General features: G+C 44.6%; 1 protein-coding gene across 3 annotated transcripts in view; it reads left to right on the forward strand.

The window, feature by feature from the left end:
* The window catches only part of CRAMP1 (cramped chromatin regulator homolog 1), a 125,160-nt gene extending 117,230 nt beyond the window's left edge, over positions 1-7,930 (forward strand). For all 3 annotated transcript variants that reach the window (XM_034784554.1, XM_034784552.1, XM_034784553.1), the window contains exons 20-21: positions 1,374-1,519; positions 3,177-7,930. In XM_034784554.1, coding sequence (XP_034640445.1) covers positions 1,374-1,519; positions 3,177-3,341 — 311 coding nt within the window. In that variant the 3' untranslated portion in view covers positions 3,342-7,930. The remainder of the gene's footprint in view (positions 1-1,373; positions 1,520-3,176) is intronic.
* Positions 7,931-20,851: the final 12,921 nt, after the last annotated feature.

Consider the following 20,851-nt stretch of genomic DNA (forward strand, 5'->3'; position numbering starts at 1 on the left):
AATCATGCCTCACCAATCTACAGAATTCTTTGAGGGGGTCAACAAGCATGTGGACCAAGGGGATCCGGTGAATATAGTGTACTTACATTTTCAGAAAGCCTTTGACAAGGTCCCTCACTAAAGGTTCTCTCACAAAGTAAGCTGCCACGGTATAAGAGGGAAGGTTCTCTCGTGGATTGGTAACTGGTTGAAAGATATGAAACAGAGTAGGTATAAAGGTCAGTTTTCAAAATGGAAAGAGGTAAATAGTGGTGTCTTCCAGGGGTCTGTTCTGGACCAGTCCTATTTAACATGTTCATAAATGATCTGGAAAAAGGGTAAACAGTGAGGTGGCAAAATTTACAGATGATACAAAATTGCTAAAGATAGTTAAAACCCAGGCAGACTGCAAAGAGCTGCAAAAGGATCTCTCAAAACTGGGTGACTGGGCATCAAAATAGCAGATGAAGTTTAATGTTGATAAATGTAAAGTAATGCACATTGGAAAGCATAATCCCAACTATACATATAAAATGATGGGGTCTAAATTAGTTGTTACCACTCAAGAAAGAGATCAGGGAGTCATTGTGGATAGTTCTCTGAAAACATCCACTCAATGTGCAGCAGCAGTCAAAAAAGCGAACAAAATGCTAGGAATAATTAAGAAAGGGATAGATAATAGGACAGAAAATATCACATTGCCTCTGTATCAATCCATGGTACACCCACATCTTGAATACTGAGTGCAGATGTGTTCGCCCCATCTCAAAAAAGATATATTGGAATTGGAAAAGGTTTAGAAAAGGGCAACAAAAATGATTAGGGGTATGGAATGGCTTCCATATGAGGAGAGATTAATAAGACTTGGACTTTTCAGCTTGGAAAAGAGATGGCTAAGAGGAGATATGATTGTGAGGTCTGTAAAATCATGACTGGTATAGAGAAAGTAGATAAGGAAGTGTTGTTTTCTACATCTCATAACACAAGAACTAGGGGTCACCAAACAAAATTATTAGGAAGCAGGTTTAAAACAAATAAAAGGAAGTATTTCTTCACACAACGCACAGTCCACCTGTGGAACTCCTTGCCAGTGGATGTGGTGAAGGCCAAGACCATAACAGGGTTCAAAAAAGAACTAGATAAGTTTATGGAGGATAGGTCCATCAAGGACTATTAGCCAGGATGGGCAGGAATGGTGTCCCTAGCCTCTGTTTGCCAGAAGCTGGGAATGAGCAACAGGGGATGGATCACTTGATGATTACCTTTTTCTGTTCATTCCCTCTGGGGCACCTGGCACTGGCCACTGTTGGAAGACAGGATACTGGGCTAGATGGACCCTTGGTCTGAACCAGTAGGGCCATTCTTATGCTCTTATGCTTTTCCTTTCTGTACAGCAAGTTTCATCTCCCCCGAGAAGGGCCGGAAAATGTTGCCAACTCCTGTTGGAACTGCCAGTGGCACCTCCTTATTGGGACCCAGCCTGCTGGATGGAAACTCACGGGACTCTTTTGTGTCTCGATCTCTGGCAGATGTAGCAGAGGTAAGTGGTCAAAGCACATCAGGCTGTATTTGCACCTGAAATAATTACCATTGAATGGGCCTGCTTGCTTCCATTTTTAATAATATTGTTCATGTTACTCATTATATCTCCTTGGGATGCTTATGGCAGATGCCAGGCTTTACATTTAACAGAGCAGAGAAACAGAATTACACAGAAGGTGCAAAATGAACTGGTGGTATGTTCTGCATGAGTTGCTATGTGGAACTCTTGTGAGCAACCTTATGACTCCTGCCTCGCTGGCTGGTGGAGATCAGGTCTATTTTATAGATCAACAGTTCTCAAACTTTAGCAACCCAAGAACCCCCAGTTTGATTTAAAAAATTTTGGGGACCCCCAAGCCTCCTGCTCAGTCCCAGGCCCTGTGCCCACTCCAGGCCTTCCCTCAAGGCCCCACCCCTTCTCTGCTTCCTTCCACCCCCTCCCCTGAGCATGCCCCATTCCTCCCCCTCCCTCCTAGCACCTCCCGCATGCCAGGGAACAGCTGTTCCCTGGCATGCGGGAGGTGCTAGGAGGGAAGGGGAGGAGTTGATCAGCGTGGCTGGAGGCCCCATGACATGATTCCAACCCTTCCCCCGAGCATGCCTCATCCCCATTCCTCCCCCTCCCTCTCAGCGCCTCCTGCATGCTGCTGAACAGCTGTTCCCCGGTGTGCAGGAGGTGCTGGGAGGGAGTGGGTGGAGTTGATCAGTGGGTCATGACTCCAGTTTGAGAAACGCTGCTATAGATGATATGCTTTGAACTCCGCATACAGGGAGTTCTAGTCCAGCTGTTCTCCATACCTTGATCCATAGACCTGCAGCAGAACTATGCTGATTCAATATACATTGCTGGCTGTTATAACAATGCCTCCACTCTGGACAGGGAGGTGAGAGAGTGAGCACCTTTATGCCACTGCAGCCTCCAGTCCAACTTTCTGTCAGCAGAGACTGTCAGTTTTTGCTGTAGTGAATTAAGCCTATGTTAACTCAGCTCATAGCATTGTACTTGTATAGAATTTAACTGACTCAGTGCAGTCATCTGGTTAACATTCCCTTCAAAGAGAAGGTGATATGTTAGCTGTTACTTTAGGCAAGCTGTCATGTTGTTGTTGGGGGTGGGGGAAGCAGCCACAACAGTTTAATAATATTCTTAACAAAAACAGTGTTCTAAAAGGTCTGTCATCAAGGGTCCTGCAGAAGGAAGTCTTGTTTATGTACAGAACAGGTACAGTGCAGGCAGCAGTTGTGCAAGCTTACCCCACATCACTCTGCCAATGCATCTCACTGCTGATCTGGAGGGTCAGCTTTAAAGATGTGTTGGTATGTACCATTCATTCTTAACCTGTTGGCTTAGGTGGCCACAGACATACCAAACTGAATTTTTTTGTGAAGTGGACACTTGTCAGCTAAAATTGGACTGAGGCTACTAATTCATTTCAGAGAGGCCACTGAAGAGCCAGCAGATAACTGTTGAGCTGGGCTGCATTGGAACAGATGAATTAAAGGTGAAAATCTTGTACTTTCCTATGTGGCCCTGATCTCAGCTTGTATTATCTGGTCCCTTATTAGTCACAGGCAAGTGTTACTCTCTCTAACCCAAATGAATGAAACAAACCTCTGCTGATCTGTGGGTTTCTTTTTTCCTATCCGTTTTCTAGGTGGTGGATTCCCAGCTAGCTTGCATGATGAATGAGAACAGCATAGATTACATATCTCGTTTCAACGATCTTGCCCAGGAGCTGTCAATACCTGAGCCAACCCGTAGGGAAATCCTCTTTGATGGAGGAGGAAGCGGCCCCCCCATTGGTGACCTCTCACAGTGAGCATAAGAGACCAGTACGCTGGTGGAGACTATTCAGCTTAGTGGAATTTATTGTATTGGATCTGAGAGGCAAGTTGAGGATATGCAATTGATGTCCAAATGCTGTCGTCCACTGCACGCCTTTCTAGAAGAGCAGCATTGTCTTTAGAGGTCTGAAGAAGTATCTGCAAGTCCTAGAATGTGCAATACGCTGGGGAAAATGTAACGTGAAACATTACAGGGAGTGATGTGTCTGCATCAATGATATAAGATGGTGAATAAATGAGTTTGAGGTGGTCCTGGATTTGTACTTTTGGCATGGCCTAGGCAAGAAGCTTGGACAAGAGTATGGCTAGAAACTTCTTCGACTTGAATCTTTTTTTGCATGCTGATCAACATACCATGATTTGGGATCCACATTGAAATTGAGGGGTAGAGGGAGAGGGAAATCCTTTTTCTATTCACATCTTGAAACGTACTGTTTGGCACGATTGTTGAATCAGTCAAACTGAAGTTTCTTGCACTCTCCTGAAAGGCACCATTCCTCTGTGATGCTTGTGCTGCAATTTAAAAAACATTGTTTCTTTGGCTACGCCTTGTTTATTGAACATTCCAGTGGGGCAAATGCCTGCATTCTTGTTTTGGGGCTCATGTAGGCTCCCCTAAATATTGGGGGGGATCTCTGTGGATTTTTCTTGTTTTTTAAATCTTACCCTACATCACAGCCACCATCCTTCTGACTGAATCTATTTGCTCCGTTTAGCAGGCTGACACAGGATTCTTCATCGCATTGGACAGTGCACTGAGTCACCCCCCACCAATGGGAGTCTGTTTTCCCTGGAAGATGGTTACTTTCCAGGAGAGAAAACACTGCAGAAAGGGGTCTTCCTGGAATCACTCTTAACGCTTTGTCTTAATAGGTTTTGTTTTTGTTAGGAAATCTGTATATCACCATCTTTCTCCACATAAACACCAGATCCAGCATCTCATTGGGGATTCTTATGGGAGAGGAGATAGGAAAGAATAATGTTCATATAAATAATTAAGTTAGATTTCAGCAATCTTATGTCTTTCAATGAGGAGGCAAGGTGTCAAGTCTTATCTTAATCTGACCTCTCCACCCGGTCGTGGCCTACCTAGATGCTCTGTGGTACCTCAGGGCATCATTTTTCACTGTAGTCCCTCCCTGGCACTGATGGGTCCAGAAGTTCCCAGCTAAGCTGTTATGCATTTCTATGGTATAGTGTTTTAATGCCTGAAAGACCCAAGTCCTGATATCAGCAGGTCCAAAGGAGTTCTAGTAACGTTACTTCCTTTACAGATGGTTTTCCTTTTGCTTTTTAATAGCTCAGGATACATCCTTCCTTCTCCTATTTCTTTTCCCATCAGTCTTGAAAAGGATACTTTTACTGTGCCTGTTTTTAAAGCATTTATCTGCAGCCTCCAGTAAAAGGATTCCCCTTGACTGTTTTAGGTCGCTCTGAAGAAAATAGATGCTAGTCCTGTATAAACCTCAAACTTTTATATACATAGCTGTTTGCTAATGATTCAAACATAAACCCCTCTATCCTTAAGGCCATTACCAGGGCTTCATTTTCTCAACTTGTGCTGTGCTCTGGATGTAGTTCTACCTACTCCTACAAAGCATTTGACTGGGAGTCTTATTAAAATGTTGACCACAAAGCACTGATTGGGCATACAATGTTCCCTGTCACTTTACCCCCACCTAATTAGACGTTTTTGATATTGGTTGGCATATTCTTTGCATTGTGCTTCTCTAGCTTTAAGAGAGAATTTAACCAGTTTTCTGATGTTCATACTCTGTGACCCAGAGCAGGTTTATTTACCTCCTTCTCTAATGGGTGGAAAGACTTGGAGGCCACTCCTTTGATTCATGCTGTAGGATGCCTTGTGTCTGGTTGCTTCGTTCTTCTCTTGGATGTTGGAACCACCTGCCCAGCTAGACACCGCATTCGTACAGTTGGGTGTTCCCAGCAGGGACTCAGACCTGCATCACTAGCAAGCAGTGGGTCAGCACATTAAGGGGGGGGCAGATTTCATACTAATAAGCTAACTCCCTTCTTTGGCTATAAGTCACCTGAGTTCTTTCCTCTCAGAACAGGCGGTCTAAAATCCTATCACAGTTTACAGGGTCTCTCACAGTCCTAGAACACAAACACATTTAAGGTTGCCAGTCAAATCTACACTTAGTCATGTATATTTGTTTCTGAAGGGTTCAAACTTGGTAGAAACCAGGATTTCCATTAATCCCACTGTCTGAATCTTTCCAGTGATTGTTGTAGTTCAGATGTCTTTCAGTCCAGTCTTTCTCAAAGCACAAACTCCAGGTTTTGGCTACCCGCATTAGTAATGCCATCTGTATTCTCCAGAAATACTTCTGCTAACTAACAGAGGCTTCCTAGTATAGATGTGCCCATGGATTATCGAACAATAATGACATTTAGCACATGTAGAAGGAGGAGAAGTGACAAGTTTTAGTCAAGTGCAACAAATCTGAGCCTTCAGTTGGTTTTTATGTCTTAAATTTTGAGAAGTTAGCCTTATGCTGGCAAGTATATTTAGTTACTTCAACCTTCCCCCGCCCCCCAAAATAGATATTGATAATAGGACGGATGTCACATTGATCTTGTGAGGCACTCTTCCCCGCATGGGGTCTAGATTATGCCAACTCTGTTGCAAGTGAAGGGTATGACATTTCACCAGGATCTGCTTATGAGATTATCGCCAGAATGTAGTGAGCTGTCTACAGCCCATGTGCCTTGCCACAGCAAAAAAATTATTACAGGATGAATCTCAATGTGGTGGATATTTGTAATGGCCCATGAGGCCAGCAGATTTTAATATCCTGGACTTCTCAAGGCAGAACAGGAGCACTAGGTGGGGAGGCAAATATGAAGAATAGGGCAGAGCTACCTTTCAGCACCCAGAAATTCTATGATAAAAATGTGCTTAGCATCTGCCTTTTAAAAAATTCTTCTTATAAATACATATTTGAACATCCTTTCCTCTCCCCATGGTCTCCATGGCCCCCTTTCTTCGCTCCCCTCTTCCTGATATTTGCAGTGCACAGAGAATACTCCCACCTACTATATCTGGTCTCTGATTCAGGAATGTTATGATACCCTGCACATTGTTTTGCTTGGGTTTTGCTATTACAATGCAAAGTTTCTTGTCAGGGAAAATTTTAAAACAAAATTTTAAATTCAGATCAATAGAGAACTTACAGTCTTCGTGAAGTTGCTTGTAGACATACCTTGGGAGATACCTTTCTCTAGGAATTGGTGGATCTCTAGCAGATGCCCCATTGTGTGCTGGACTTCAGCAGACTGTACCTAGGGCTGCCGTGGGGAAAGCTAACATCTTGTTTAAAGTAAAAAAAAATAAAAGTTGAATTATGCTATTTCAGCTCCTCTAACATGACTAAGTAACCAGAACAACTTTTCAGCTTTTTCTGAACAGCTGTTCAAGTATGTTGCTAGTCAATTGCAGGCAGGATTGTTTCAGGGGAGTAACGCTTACTCCATTATTTTCTTATCTTCATGAGGCACTGTGAGGAGGCAGGGAGGGGGGAATAGACATTGACAACCTGGCCTCTACTTCTGATGTAAGTTCCTGTAAAGCTTGTGCTCTGACTTAAAGTTTAGATTTTTTTTTTTTTTTTTTTTTTTAACCTCAGTTGTTTGACTGGCAAGCCTGTGAGTGTACATGGAATGATGTAACTGGTTTCTTTGTATTCCCCTAAAGTGGGATGTTGGAAACATGAAACTTGTCATTGTAGTTTGGGTATAAAACAATATTACCTCCTAAAGAATACATCTGCCTTTTTCTGCACGTGTGCACTTAGTAATGGGCCAGCTACCAGGGCATCAGATTCTGCTCAGCCAAACAATTCATTCTGTCCTTCATCAGTAAATCTACCCAGTATAGGAACTTTAATTGGTTTTTAAAATGGCATTATGTAACTTTTCCTTGACACCCTTCTTACTTATCTTTCTAAATTGAAGTAAATAGCTTGGATCAAACATAATCTACAAAGAAAGCTCGTCTACTGACTATCAATCCCGCAGTGGAAATTACTATTGCATTTTTTTTACACTCAAAAGACAGATGCATTTGTAAGGAAAGTACTGCACTTTTTTAATCTTTTCAAACCTTTAAATCTCCTGAGTTCACAGTGATTTATAAATGTTAAATAAGTGAAACCTTGGCAAGCACTACGGCAATAAGTTATCATTAGTTACTGAAACATGATAACTGGCTTTAGAGCTTTTGGTTTGGCAGCAAAATTTATTGCTGTTTTTTAATAATAGTTAAGCCATATCATCTAAGGTTTTTGGCTTGTTTGAAATGTGAATTTGTTTTATAGATTATAAATATACAAATATAGTGTATGTATAAAGCAGAATGCCTGTCCTTACTGATTTTTTGTACCATATTGTAAATTATATTATTTATTCTTTACCAATTTTGGAAAAAGGTGTTTTGGTTATTTAATATAATATACAAAAGCTGTTAAACTTCCTGTTTAAATTTCCAGTTCAACTTGTAAAGCTGTTTTTATTGTGCATAAATACATACTAATACTTGGTCTAACTGATGTTCAGTTGTTTGTTACATGTGCAGTTTCTGCCTTGCAATCTCTCATTAAGTTTTAGGTTTTAACCAGTATTTACTAGGTAGTGACTGGTGATGTTCCCATTGGAAACAATGCGATTGAGATTTGTCTTCAAAATTTAAATTCTTGGGGTGAAGTCCTGGCTCCATTGAAGTGAGTGACAAAATTCCCATTGATTAGTGGTGCTAAGATTTTTCACCCCATGTGTCTAGAAGATCTTGGTGAGAGAACCACCTTAAGATATTTCTGTATCTTGCAACTCCCCTCTTCACTCCTATTTGTCTTAGCAACATAAGTCCTCAACTGTGTTCTATGGACTAGAGGCCTCAAGGAGCTGTCTAGTCACATGATCCTGCCCCTTTTTCCAGCTGCTCTGCATCACACTAAAGACAGTTGAATGTTACCTTCATAATATTACTTTTCACACATATAAGCAATTGTAGGTGCCTCAGGGTGTTAAAACAAAGCTGGATGAATGAGAGGGGAGGTGGAATGTTCGGGTGGGAATGGGGCTAGGTCAAATGTGAGTCACTAAGGGTTTGTCTAGCTAGAGCAGGGGTAGGCAACCTATGGCACGTGTGCCGAAGGCTGATTTTAAGTGGCACTCACACTGCCTGGGTCCTGGCCACCGGTCCGGCGGACTCTGCATTTTAATTTAATTTTAAATGAAGTTTCTTAAACATCTTTAAAGCCTTATTTACTTTACATACAACAATAGTTTAATTATATATTATAGACTTAGAGAAAGAGACCTTCTAAAAATCTTAAAATGTATTACTGGCACGCGAAACATTAAATTAGGGTGAATAAATTCAGACTTGGCACACCACTTTTGAAAGGTTGCCAACACCTGAGCTAGAGGAATTTAGGTAAATTAATCCAGATTACATAAAGTGGTAAATCTAAAGCATATTCATTCAATCACATTAACACTTGTGTGGGCACTCATTTGGCATTAAAATGACCTTAATTTGGTTTAGTTTAATTCTCAGGAATAAAGTTGAACCGAATTAAAGGCATTTTAATGCCAAGTGAGTGCCCATATAGGGTCTTAATGTGGTTTAATATGCTTTAAATTCACACCTATGGTTAATTTGGATTAATTTTCCTGCGTGTCTCAGTGTAAAAGTGCCTTAAACTATGTTCCATCCTACAAAAAAGTTCAGACTCCCTATAAAGACATTTCTTGTTACTCTTAATCCTTGCCACCCTATGTTCTTAATGTCATACCTGCATTTACTCAGTTTCACAGTGTGGAGCCATGTAATTGAGGTATTACTTTGTTTCATATCATCTGAACAAAAATTCCAAAAGCTCTAGATTTGATTTTTTGGGGGCAAGGTGGAAGAGAATATAAATAAAAGCAAGAACTTTCATATTTTTCCTTTTTTAATGCTTCCTTTTCTTCCAAAGAGGCAAACACCCCTCCACCAGGTTGCAGAGAAAGAAGAAGAGGACAGCTAACTTGATTGTGGGGCTGCATAAAGCACCAAGCCTGTGTAGTAACTGCACTGGTACCTGAATGCTATTTAACAATGTGGAAAAATAACAAAAGCCTAGGAAGTGCTCAGGTAGATGAGGACAGGGAAGATCTTCCATTAAAGCAAGGGTGACCAACCTGTGGCTCCGGAGCCAGACCCGCTCTTCAGAAGTTAATATGTGGCTCCTTGTATAGGCACTGACTCCAGGGCTGGAGCTACAGGTGACAACTTTCCAATGTGCCAGAGGGTGCTCACTGCTCAACCCCTGGCTCTGCTACAGGCTCTACCCCCACTCCACCTCCTTCCCTGAGCCTGCTGTGCCCTCACTTCTACCCCCCGAGCCTCCTGCATGCCACGAAACAATTGATGGGGAGGTGCTGGTCGGTGGGTGGGAGGCACTGGGAGTGAGCGGGGGAGCTCATGGGGGGCTGCTGATGTATTGTTAGGTAAAAAAGCAAATCCTCACTCACTTCTCCAGCACCCGAGTTCGTGCGGAGTTGGTATGGGGCTCACAATCTGTCAGAGACCAGACACCAATTCGTTGATCAACGGGCTCACACTATCCTTAGCTTGAAAGGCTTCAGAGTAAGTGTGGCAAGTTTATTAGAGGTGAGCATCAATATTTATACACAGAAGTAAACAAAGTGATTAACAGATCATAATGGTCATGTATAATCAAGATTCTACAGGATAAAACAGGTTAAAAATGTAAATTAAGAAAGAGAAAAGGGGAGATGGCTACTTAAGGGGAGGGGGGTGTCATGAGTAGTTCGCAGGTCAGAGCTTTGATTAAAAGTTCAGACAGAGACATCAAGTCTGGGTTAAATTTAAGCTCATCAAAAGTTCAGACTCAACATTCCTCCCTTTGTAGCTTTGGGATAACTATTTACCAAAAGCTACACCCCATTTTAAGGAGCCAAGGGCCGCTTGGCAATTTCAGCCTGGGCCAACTCGAAGAGAGTAAGGCCCTTGGCTGAAGTAGGAAAAGAATAAACTGACCCACATGAGTCTATGAGGGAGGGGACACACTGAATACAGTAACACAGTATTATAAGGATTACTATGGCCCCAACAATACCCACCAAGAGTTTTTTAACCCACCCAAATCCAGGCAGCCAATTCCATAAGGCTCCCCACCAATCATAAGGTGGCTGGCCAGAGGAGTAGTTCTTAGCCATTTCCCTTAGATGTTTGGTACATTGAAAAGTGTCAGAGTAGGTGTCATTTACAAAAACACAGCATTCTTCATTTATGAGGGCACAAGTTCCTCCCTGGGCTGCTAACATTATGTCTAAAGCCATTCGGTTTTGCAAAGCTAACTGGCGCAGCTGGGACATTTCCCCGGCCTGATTCTCAAATAGGGTCGTAGTTTCATTGGTTAAAGATTCTAGTAGTCCCTGTAGATGGATGACACCACCCCTCAAGCTAATGAGACCAGCCCACCGCTGCCACGACAAACCATCACGGATATTAATGTCTCTGAAGGTTTCACGGATGTTACGAACATGGGGAAAATGACGGGGAGTGAGGGAGATGCGAGAAGGCGGTGTTAGCCACGCTAAATAACATGACCCTGCCCAATCAGGGGAGAGAAAATAATAAGCTTTGGGCCCGCACACCCAGTATGTTCCATACAATGCGTTTTGGGTATTCCATTTCTCAAAGTAGGAGGTAACCCACCACCCATTGGACCACTGTTGTGCAAACTGCAGAGGCACAATTTGGTAGTGGTGTTTTCAAAGGGCAGTGTAGTACTGCTTGAGCAGTTGTAGAAGGCAATCGTATGTCCCTTAGCAATTAGTTGGACACCCTCGTGATCTGAGCAGGGCTTCTTAAAAGCTGACTCTGAAGGCTTGCCCACCCATGAAAAAGTTGGATCGGGGTGAGGGATCCACATATGGGATAAGTGGGATGCGCAAGGCTTGAAGCCAAGATTTTTACTAAAGGCGGTGCCATTAAAATACATGTTGCATTTACTTGTTCCCACAAAAGTTGACCCCTTTTCTTTAACAAAACACAGTGATCCTGTTTGATTGGTTACCCTGAGATATCTGTTAATTGGCACTCCTGTTTTGTTCCATGTAAGATTGTGTTGGACTGGATCTTTTACTCTAGCCAGTGGCATCCAAGTCATATTAGCAGTGGTCAGGGGAATGGGTGTGAAGGGGAGTCCCTGTTCTGCATTTACTGGAAATTGAGTACATACCCAGCAATTACTTCTATTTCCTAAAATACGAGTTTTAACCTCGTGGGAATATCTAATAAAAGCATTATCTTCATAAGCAGAAAATAAACTAAAAAGGCATAATAAAAAACATACAGTTGTCAGAATAAAAGGTCCTCTCATTTTTTCCGAGTCAATTTAAGTCTGATGTCTGAAAGAGGTAAGCTGGTCCACTGGTCAGAGGCAGTGTCCTCAGTGGTGGCAAGAGCTGCTGGTCCGTCACTGTGGTCCACTACGGCTGGCTTGACGTGGGAGTGGTGGATCCAGGATTTGCGTCCTTCCAGGAACACTGCAGTCTGGGTTGTTAAAAGAACCTGGTGGGGTCCAGTAAACCTTGGCTGGAGGGTGTCGCCACGAACGAACTTTTTGGCCCAGACGAAGTCCCCTGGTTGGAACGGGTGGATCTGTTCTTCCAGCGGCACGGTCTGGGAAAACTGCGAGGCTTTCCAAAGGGTACGGAGGCGAGCCTGTAGGGAGAGAAACTGGCACGCGGTCATATGATCCCCTCCCAATAGTGAAACATCAGCACGTGGTAGCGCCCCGCCTTTGAAAGGGGGGTGTCCATAGAGCAGTTTAAAGGGGGATAATCCCAATACACAGGTTGGGCGAGTACGAAGGTGAAACAGGACCAAGGGAAGTACCTGAGGCCACTTTAACCCTGTTTCCTGACAGTATTTAGCCAATGTAAACTTAAGCTTCCTATTCATACGCTTAACTTTCCCGCTAGACTGGGGGTGGTAGGGTGTATGAAAGGAGTGTGAAATGCCCGGTTCTTGTTCTAAACGGCCAAGGACATGACCAGTAAAGTGAGGTCCGCGATCTGAGTCAAGCACGAGAGGGATGCCAAAACGGGGTACAATGTCTCTAAGGAGAATCTTCGCCACTGTGGCAGCAGTACAATTAGCAGTAGGAAAAGCTTCGACCCAGGAAGTTAGAGGGCAAACCAAAACAAGGAGGTGCTTTTTCCCAAAAGCCTTTGGCATATCTGCAAAGTCAATTTGAAGATGTTGAAATGGAGCAGCAGGCGGAGGTCTTCCACCCTTAATTTTGTTAAGAGGCGGAGCAGGTCCATTACGCTGACATGTGCTGCATGCTTTCACTATTGACAGGCAGTAGGGTTGAATGCCTGGAGCATACCAAAAGCAAGCGATGGTGTCCACAAGGGCGTGCGTGCCGTAGTGACCCCCCTTATTATGGTGCCAGCGAACTGCCACGGGGTATGTGGAGCGAGGGAGGCAGGCTCGGCCATCCGGCATAAGCCAGGTCCCTTTGACCAGAGTGGCTCCGAGGCTCTCCCACGACTGTAGTTCAGCAGCGGGTACTGGTACGGGGTGCGGTGGAGTAAAGGAGGAGGCTGCAATAGCCAACGTGGGCATGGCTAAGGGTAAGACGGCAGCCGTCTTGGCGGAGGCGTCAGCCAGGGCATTCCCATGGGTGACGGGGCTATCATCTTTAGTATGGGCCCGGCAGTGAACTACAGCCAGGACCGAGGGTTCTTGGAGGGCATCCAAAAGCTTGTGGATGAGGGGGAGGTGCTGAATGGGTTTACCGGCAGCTGTCTGGAAACCTCGAAACTTCCAGAGGTGGATGTGACAATGCACAACTCCAAAAGCATACTTGCTATCAGTAAAAATGGTAACGGTCTTACCAGCGGCCAACTGGCAAGCTCGGGCCAGGACATAGAGTTCGGCGGCTTGGGCTCCCCAGTTGCCTGGCAGTGAGGCGGCCTCTTGAATGTCCCATTCAGAGGTGACTGCATAACCGGTGAAACGCTTGCCATCAACATAGAAGGAGCTTCCGTCCGAGAAGAGGATCCAATCAGGGTTGTCCAGTGGCATGTCAAACAGGTTGTCCCTTATCTGTAAGATGCTATAAACTACTTCCACACAGTCGTGCTGATCCTGGAGGACTGGCAGGTCAGGAAGCAAGGTAGCTGGATTAGGGGGCCCACACCTTTCAAAAATTAGGTTAGTGTCTTCTAAGAGTTCGGCCTCTAGCTGTTGCTGACGATGAGCCGAAAAGACTTGGGTTGTGTCCCTACGCAGAAGGGCTGACAAGGCATGAGAGGTCCAAACCGTGGTAAAATGACCTAGGGTCAGGTTCTTTGCCTTTGTGATCAGCAGGGCAGCTGCTGCCAGAGTCCGGGTGCAGGATGGGGTTCCCTGAGCGACAGGGTCGATCTGCTGAGAGTAAAAAGCAAGCGGGAAATGGTGGGGCCCGCTCAGCTGGGTAAGGACGCCACTAGCAATTCCGCCCCTCTCGTGGACAAAAAGGTGAAAGGGTTTGCTGTAATTGGGGGGGCGGAGAGACATGGCGGAGGCCACACTGTCCTTGAGTAACTGAAAGGCTTGGATTGTGTCCGGGGACCACTGCAAAGGGTCAGGAGCAAGGTTAGCAGTGAGTCGGTGGAGCGGTTTGCTTAACTCCCCGCAGGACGGCAACCAGGGGCGACAGAAGCCAATTAATCCTAAGAAACCTCGAAGTTGTTTCTTGGTGTTTGGCAGAGGGCAGTTTTGGATAGTCTTTATGCAGACTGGGTCCATTTGTCTCCCCTCTGGGGTTAACAGGAAGCCCAGATATCGGACCTTCTGTGAGACCCACTGAATCTTGTTAGGGTCTACCTTGTGGCCTCTGGTGTGTAGGTATAATAAAAGTGCCTTACCATTGATGCGGAGGGCAGCTTCTTCGCGGTTACCTAATAGGATGTCATCTACGTATAGCACTAACGTGGATCCCTGCGGACTGGTGAAGCCTTCCAAGTCATGGCGGAGGCATTGGCTGAAAATCGTGGGGCTGTCTCTGTAGCCTTGAGGAAGTCGTTGCCAGACATAACTTTGTCCCTCCCAGGTGAAGCCAAAGAGATACTGAGAGTCTGGGTGCACAGGAATGCTGAAAAAGGCTGATTTTAAGTCAATAACAGTGAACCACTCAGCATCTCAGGGGATTTGGCTGATGATAGTAGCTGGATCAGGAACTACTGCATGAAGAGGGACCACATACTGATTAACAACCCGTAGATCCTGTACAAAGCGCCAACGAATAGGGTCTCCATCCTTTTTAGGAGGCTTTTTGACAGGCAGTATAGGGGTGTTACAGGGAGTGCGCTGAGGGCGGACTAGCTTTTGTGCAATGAATCCCTCGATAATGGGGCGGATGCCCTCCCGGGCTTCCAGCGACAGGGGGTATTTGAGGGACTGACGGGGGGGTTAAGGAGGGCTTCACTTGAATCCTTACTGGCTCTGCCGAAAGGAGCAGGCCAACATCAGTGTCAGAAATTCCCCAGAGGGTTAAAGGCAAGTCAGTGAGGTCAGGGGAGAGAGATGGGGGGGGTTTCCCAATTACCCTGAGTTGGGGCCGAATCTCCTAACACTGTCATCAATAATCCTACCCCTTCAGGAGTGCAGGTTAAAGTAGCCTCAAGCTTACAGAGTAAATCCCGGCCCATCAAAGGGATCGGACAAGCTGGGGAAAAAAGAAAACAGTGAGAAAAACATTTATCAGCATAAATAACATTTAGAGGCAAAGGGAGTCCCAGAGACTGTGGGTTGCCCTCCACCCCAGTTGCAGTTTTAACCTCAGAGGATAGCCAGGGAGAGGGGGCATGATTTAAAAGAGAGAAAGTAGCTCCAGTATCAATGAGGAAGGAGACAGGCAGTCCTTGGACTGAAAGGGTTAGACGAGGCTCTTTGCTGGGAGGGGAGAAAGTGAGGAAGGAGCCGGCTAAAGACATTAAGGAAATAAGACCATCACATTGTTTGCCTTCGCCCCCGGGGTACCGTCATTGAGGAGGCTGAGTTTGGTGCAGCTGCTGCTGTTGCCCGTAGTTGATCCAGGCCTGGGGAACGGGCTGAGCTGGTGGTGCAGGGGTGTATTCGTCCCTGGTGTAAGTATCTGCGGATGCGACCGGACCCTCTGGGTGTCCCCAGGGGAGGGGTATGCAACCTGCTGCATCTGCTTGATTTTTTTGCCTAGTAATTACTTCTCCCGAGGTGTGCCCTTCCATTTCCCCCTTATCCCTCTGCAGAGATTCTGATCTGGAGTCCTGCAGATTCCCCTCTGCGCCCTGGAGAGAGTCCCCCTGCGGAGGAATAGGGGCAGGTGCAGTGGGGACCAACTGACGAATCAAAACACGCCGTGGTTTACACCCTTCATCGAAATAACATGGAGGGTGTTCACTCTCGGGAGAATACCTGACTGCCATAATTTTTAAAGATTTCCACAGCTCTGCTGCTGTGTCCCAACAAAACCAGTAACATAACTGTCCCGGATGGTCTTTTTCGATCTGGCTCCTTACTCCTCTTAAGGCAGCCTGTTCGAAAGAGCCATACGAAGGCCACCTCATCTCCGGGTCGGCCAATACCGCGGTATACCCAGTCCAATTCCTTACACACAGTGTGTACAACTTCCTCCTAGACATTCTTGTCTGTACTGGGAGTTTCCCTTCGTTCCATAACTTATTTACAATCCCCAACGGACTCTCAAGAGGCACGCTAGTCCCTTGACCCATGGTGTCTGACAGGAGCCCTCCAACTGGCGTTTACCCTGCTGTCCAGTACACGACCCCTCAATATTGAATTGACTGGGAGAAATCTCCCGTGGCGCCTGCCAATTCGTATATGAGTGGTCTGACCACTGGACAGAGGCACCGCACCAGAAGGAAATCCCGGACGAGCCCCCAAATTGTTAGGTAAAAAAGCAAGTCCTCACTCACCTCTCCAGCACCCGAGTTCGTGTGGAATTGGTATGGGGCTCACAATCTGTCAGAGACCAGACACCAATTCGTTGATCAACGGGCTCACACTATCCTTAGCTTGAAAGGCTTCAGAGTAAGTGTGGCAAGTTTCAGAGTAGCAGCCGTGTTAGTCTGTATCCGCAAAAAGAAGAACAGGAGTACTTGTGGCACCTTAGAGACTAACAAATTTATTAGAGCATAAGCTTTCGTGGACTACAGCCCACTTCTTCGGATGCATATAGAATGGAACATATATTGAGGAGATATATATACACACATACAGAGAGCATAGACAGGTGGGAGTTGTCTTACCAACTCTGAGAGGCCAATTAATTAAGAGAAAAAAAACTTTTGAAGTGATAATCAAGCTAAGCCCAGTACAGACAGTTAAGAAGTGTGAGAATACTTACAAGGGGAGATAGATTCAATGTTTGTAATGGCTCAGCCATTCCCAGTCCTTATTCAAACCGGAGTTGATTGTGTCTAGTTTGCATATCAATTCTAGCTCAGCAGTCTCTCGTTGGAGTCTGTTTTTGAAGTTTTTCTGTTGTAATATAGCCACCCGCAGGTCTGTCACTGAATGACCAGACAGGTTAAAGTGTTCTCCCACTGGTTTTTGAGTATTTTGATTCCTGATGTCAGATTTGTGTCCATTAATTCTTTTGCGTAGAGACTGTCCGGTTTGGCCAATGTACATGGCAGAGGGGCATTGCTGGCACATGATGGCATATATCACATTGGTAGATGTGCAGGTGAACGAGCCCCTGATGGTATGGCTGATGTGACGCCCCATCATCTCAGGCATTGGCACCCTAACATCAGGCTTGTCTGGTTATGTAGACTCTCTCCTTAGACCCTACGTTACCAGCACTCCCAGCTATCTTCGAGACACCACTGACTTCCTGAGGAAACTACAATCCATCGGTGATCTTCCAGAAAACACCATCCTGGGCACTATGGACGTAGAAGCCCTCTACACCAATATTCCACACAAAGATGGACTACAAGCTATCAGGAACAGTATCCCTGATAATGTCACAGCTAACCTAGTGGCTGAACTTTGTGATTTTGTCCTCACCCACAACTATTTCACATTTGGGGACAATATATACCTTCAAGTCAGCGGCACTGCTATGGGTACCCGCATGGCCCCACAATATGCCCCTCTGCCATGTACATTGGCCAAACCGGACAGTCTCTACGCAAAAGAATTAATGGACACAAATCTGACATCAGGAATCAAAATACTCAAAAACCAGTGGGAGAACACTTTAACCTGTCTGGTCATTCAGTGACAGACCTGCGGGTGGCTATATTACAACAGAAAAACTTCAAAAACAGACTCCAACGAGAGACTGCTGAGCTAGAATTGATATGCAAACTAGACACAATCAACTCCGGTTTGAATAAGGACTGGGAATGGCTGAGCCATTACAAACATTGAATCTATCTCCCCTTGTAAGTATTCTCACACTTCTTAACTGTCTGTACTGGGCTAGCTTGATTATCACTTCAAAAGTTTTTTTTCTCTTAATTAATTGGCCTCTCAGAGTTGGTAAGACAACTCCCACCTGTCTATGCTCTCTGTATGTGTGTATATATCTCTCCTCAATATATGTTCCATTCTATATGCATCCGAAGAAGTGGGCTGTAGCCCACAGAAGCTTATGCTCTAATAAATTTGTTAGTCTCTAAGGTGCCACAAGTACTCCTGTTCTTCTTTTTGTGGCAAGTTTATTAGAGGTGAGCATCAATATTTATACACAGAAGTAAACAAAGTGATTAACAGATCATAATGGTCATGCATAATCAATCAAGATTCTACAGGATAAAACAGGTTAAAAATGTAAATTAAGAAAGAGAAAAGGGGAGATGGCTACTTAAGGGGAGGGGGTGTTATGAGTAGTTCGCAGGTCAGAGCTTTGATTAAAAGTTCAGACAGAGACATCAAGTCTGGGTTAAGTTTAAGCTCATCAAAAGTTCAGACTCAACAGTGTTACTGTGGCTCTTCGGCAATGTACATTGGTAAATTCTGGATCCTTCTCAGGCTCAGGTTGGCCACCCTTGCATTAAAGCAACCCTCTGGTACAAGCTTCCACCAAAACGTCTTCCAGCATCTTAGCAACAAAATTGCCTGTGACTTATTAAATTTATACAATTACATTTTGAGGTAGATTCTCTTATGAAACAAGGTTCCTTGTGACATAGTTACTCTCCTGCCTACTCTGTCAAATGCTCTTTACAAAAGCAGTGATGGGATTGCACCTTTAAGCCTGAGATCAGTTAATGGACAGATAATTTAGTCTAAAGTGCAGCTGAAGCAATTCCAGGTAAGCCTTTTAGGGTTGGTGGGTAGGGAGGATCTTCAAGTGGATGTGACCTGGACATTTTTTGTGGGGAGGGGAGATGCTTACAAACCTATTCTTTACAGTAACTCTCTCTTAGAGTTGCTCTCTGCCATTTCAGTTCATTTTTTTTTCACCTGACAAGTGGAAGGTGTGACGTTGCACTCCATATGTTTTATGGAAATACATTATATTTACACTCATAAGCATAACTGGAATATGCTTTATGCAAAAGGTCTCTTGTAAGGTATTACAAAGCTTATAATCTACTGAATGTGTTCATCCTATTTGTATGACTGTAGCATTCTTGTATCTGAAGCTAGAAATATGAAGTATTACTCTGAAGTCCTATTGTAACTATGCAAAGTGTGGGCCATTAATGGTGGCTTGGAATCTTGATGGCTCCCATTAACTAGGACAATTGGTTGTAAATGGCTCTGTTTTACTTGTAAGCCTTCATGTATACATGGGTGCCAGCCAGTGAGTAATGATGTCTCAAAGGACATGTGAACATGTCACATGATACTGGAATCCATCTTAAACCTGGTGCTTTTCCATTGAGAAGGAAGGGTGGGAACCTAGAGAGAGACAAAGGATTCCCGCTTTGTGCCAAAGATATAAAAGGGTGTGTAACAGAACAAATGGGGCTGCCAATCATGAGAAATCCCCTAGTTACCAGAGAGAGAAATATAGGCCCAAATTGAGACCTAGAAGAATGTACTGGCTGTAATGGAGTGAAAGAGACAAAACCCTTCAGCAGCTGGCTCTGCTTCCCCAAACATCCACAAATGGGAACGATTATGCCTACAGTATGATAAATCCAGTGATATTGCTGAATATTTCATCACCTTGGGGGAATGTACACTCTCCATGCGATTCCTGAAGATCAAAAGATGACTACTCTGGTTGCAAAATTGACTGGGAGAGCTCCATTGATGATGCTTCAAACTATGGTAAATTTAAGGAACTGGTTTTGAAATAGTTTCAGATTACACCTAAAACCTACAGGGTTAAATTCAGGAGTCTTAAGAGGGGATCTGGATTAAGTAATGTGGCCTATGTAAATAAAATGAGAGATTTGTTAGATAAGTGCGTGAGAGGAAAAGGCATTAAGTGTTTTAAAGAAATGTGGGATTTCATTACTCAGGAACAGTTCCTGAATATGTACAGTGATGATGTAAAACAGTATATGTGGGACAAAAAGGTGGATGCAGTGGGGGAATTAGCTGGGTTTGCAGACGCTTACGAGCAGTCACAAGCTGCAATTAAACAGAAATCACTGGCAGAGGGCTACAGGGTTGGTGGAAAGCAGAATCACCGTTTTACCCCGGGACAAGGGAGGCTGGGCGTTTACCTCTGCATTCCCCTATTACTCATCCCAAATCTCCTGTACAAGCAGAGGAGCCCAGAAGGTGCTATCATTGTAAGTCCACTGAGCACCTGAGGAATAAATGTCCTTGACTGAGCAGGTAACTTAGGAAGCTGCTGTTTCTCAGAGCACAGGGGTATCCCAGGCTACTGTCTCTTTACACACAGGATTTGTAAAGATTGCTCCTACACAGCCAAGCAGTGAGTAAATGCATGCTGTCAAACTTAATGGCAAAGTGCTCCAATGTTTAAGGGACACTGGTGCAGAGATTTCTGTGGTCAGGAGAGACCTGATCCAGGAGAAGGATTTGTTATCAGGAAAAATGGCAGAATTAGAATTGGTGGGAGGTTACAAAGTCCTTGCACCTTTAGCTAAGGTACATATGGAAACTGGTGACTTGCAGGATGAACTGACTGTTGCAGCAGTGGCACATAACTTTGCACCATTTCTACTGGGGAATGATTTTTTCGATGTGGCAGAATCTGTCCCAGGGTTTGTTAGCAGCAAGAAGGAATCTTGTGCTGAAAGCCCCAGGGGAGAGGGTAAAGTCACAAATGCTGCTGGAGAAATAGTGTGTGTCTTTAATTCCTTGGTAGCAGCAGGGATGGTCATAACCAGTTTCTGTAGCCCCGGGGCTAAAGCCAAGTCCCTGGGGGAAGAGTTGAATAAAGCCAGCTCCTGTCCTGTGATCATCTCCTAGGGGGAGGGGAATGTTCCACTTTGTAACAGAGAGGCCTTCCCTGCT

Source organism: Trachemys scripta, chromosome 10 (genome assembly GCF_013100865.1).
Source record: "Trachemys scripta elegans isolate TJP31775 chromosome 10, CAS_Tse_1.0, whole genome shotgun sequence".
NCBI classification, from domain to species: Eukaryota; Metazoa; Chordata; order Testudines; family Emydidae; genus Trachemys; species Trachemys scripta.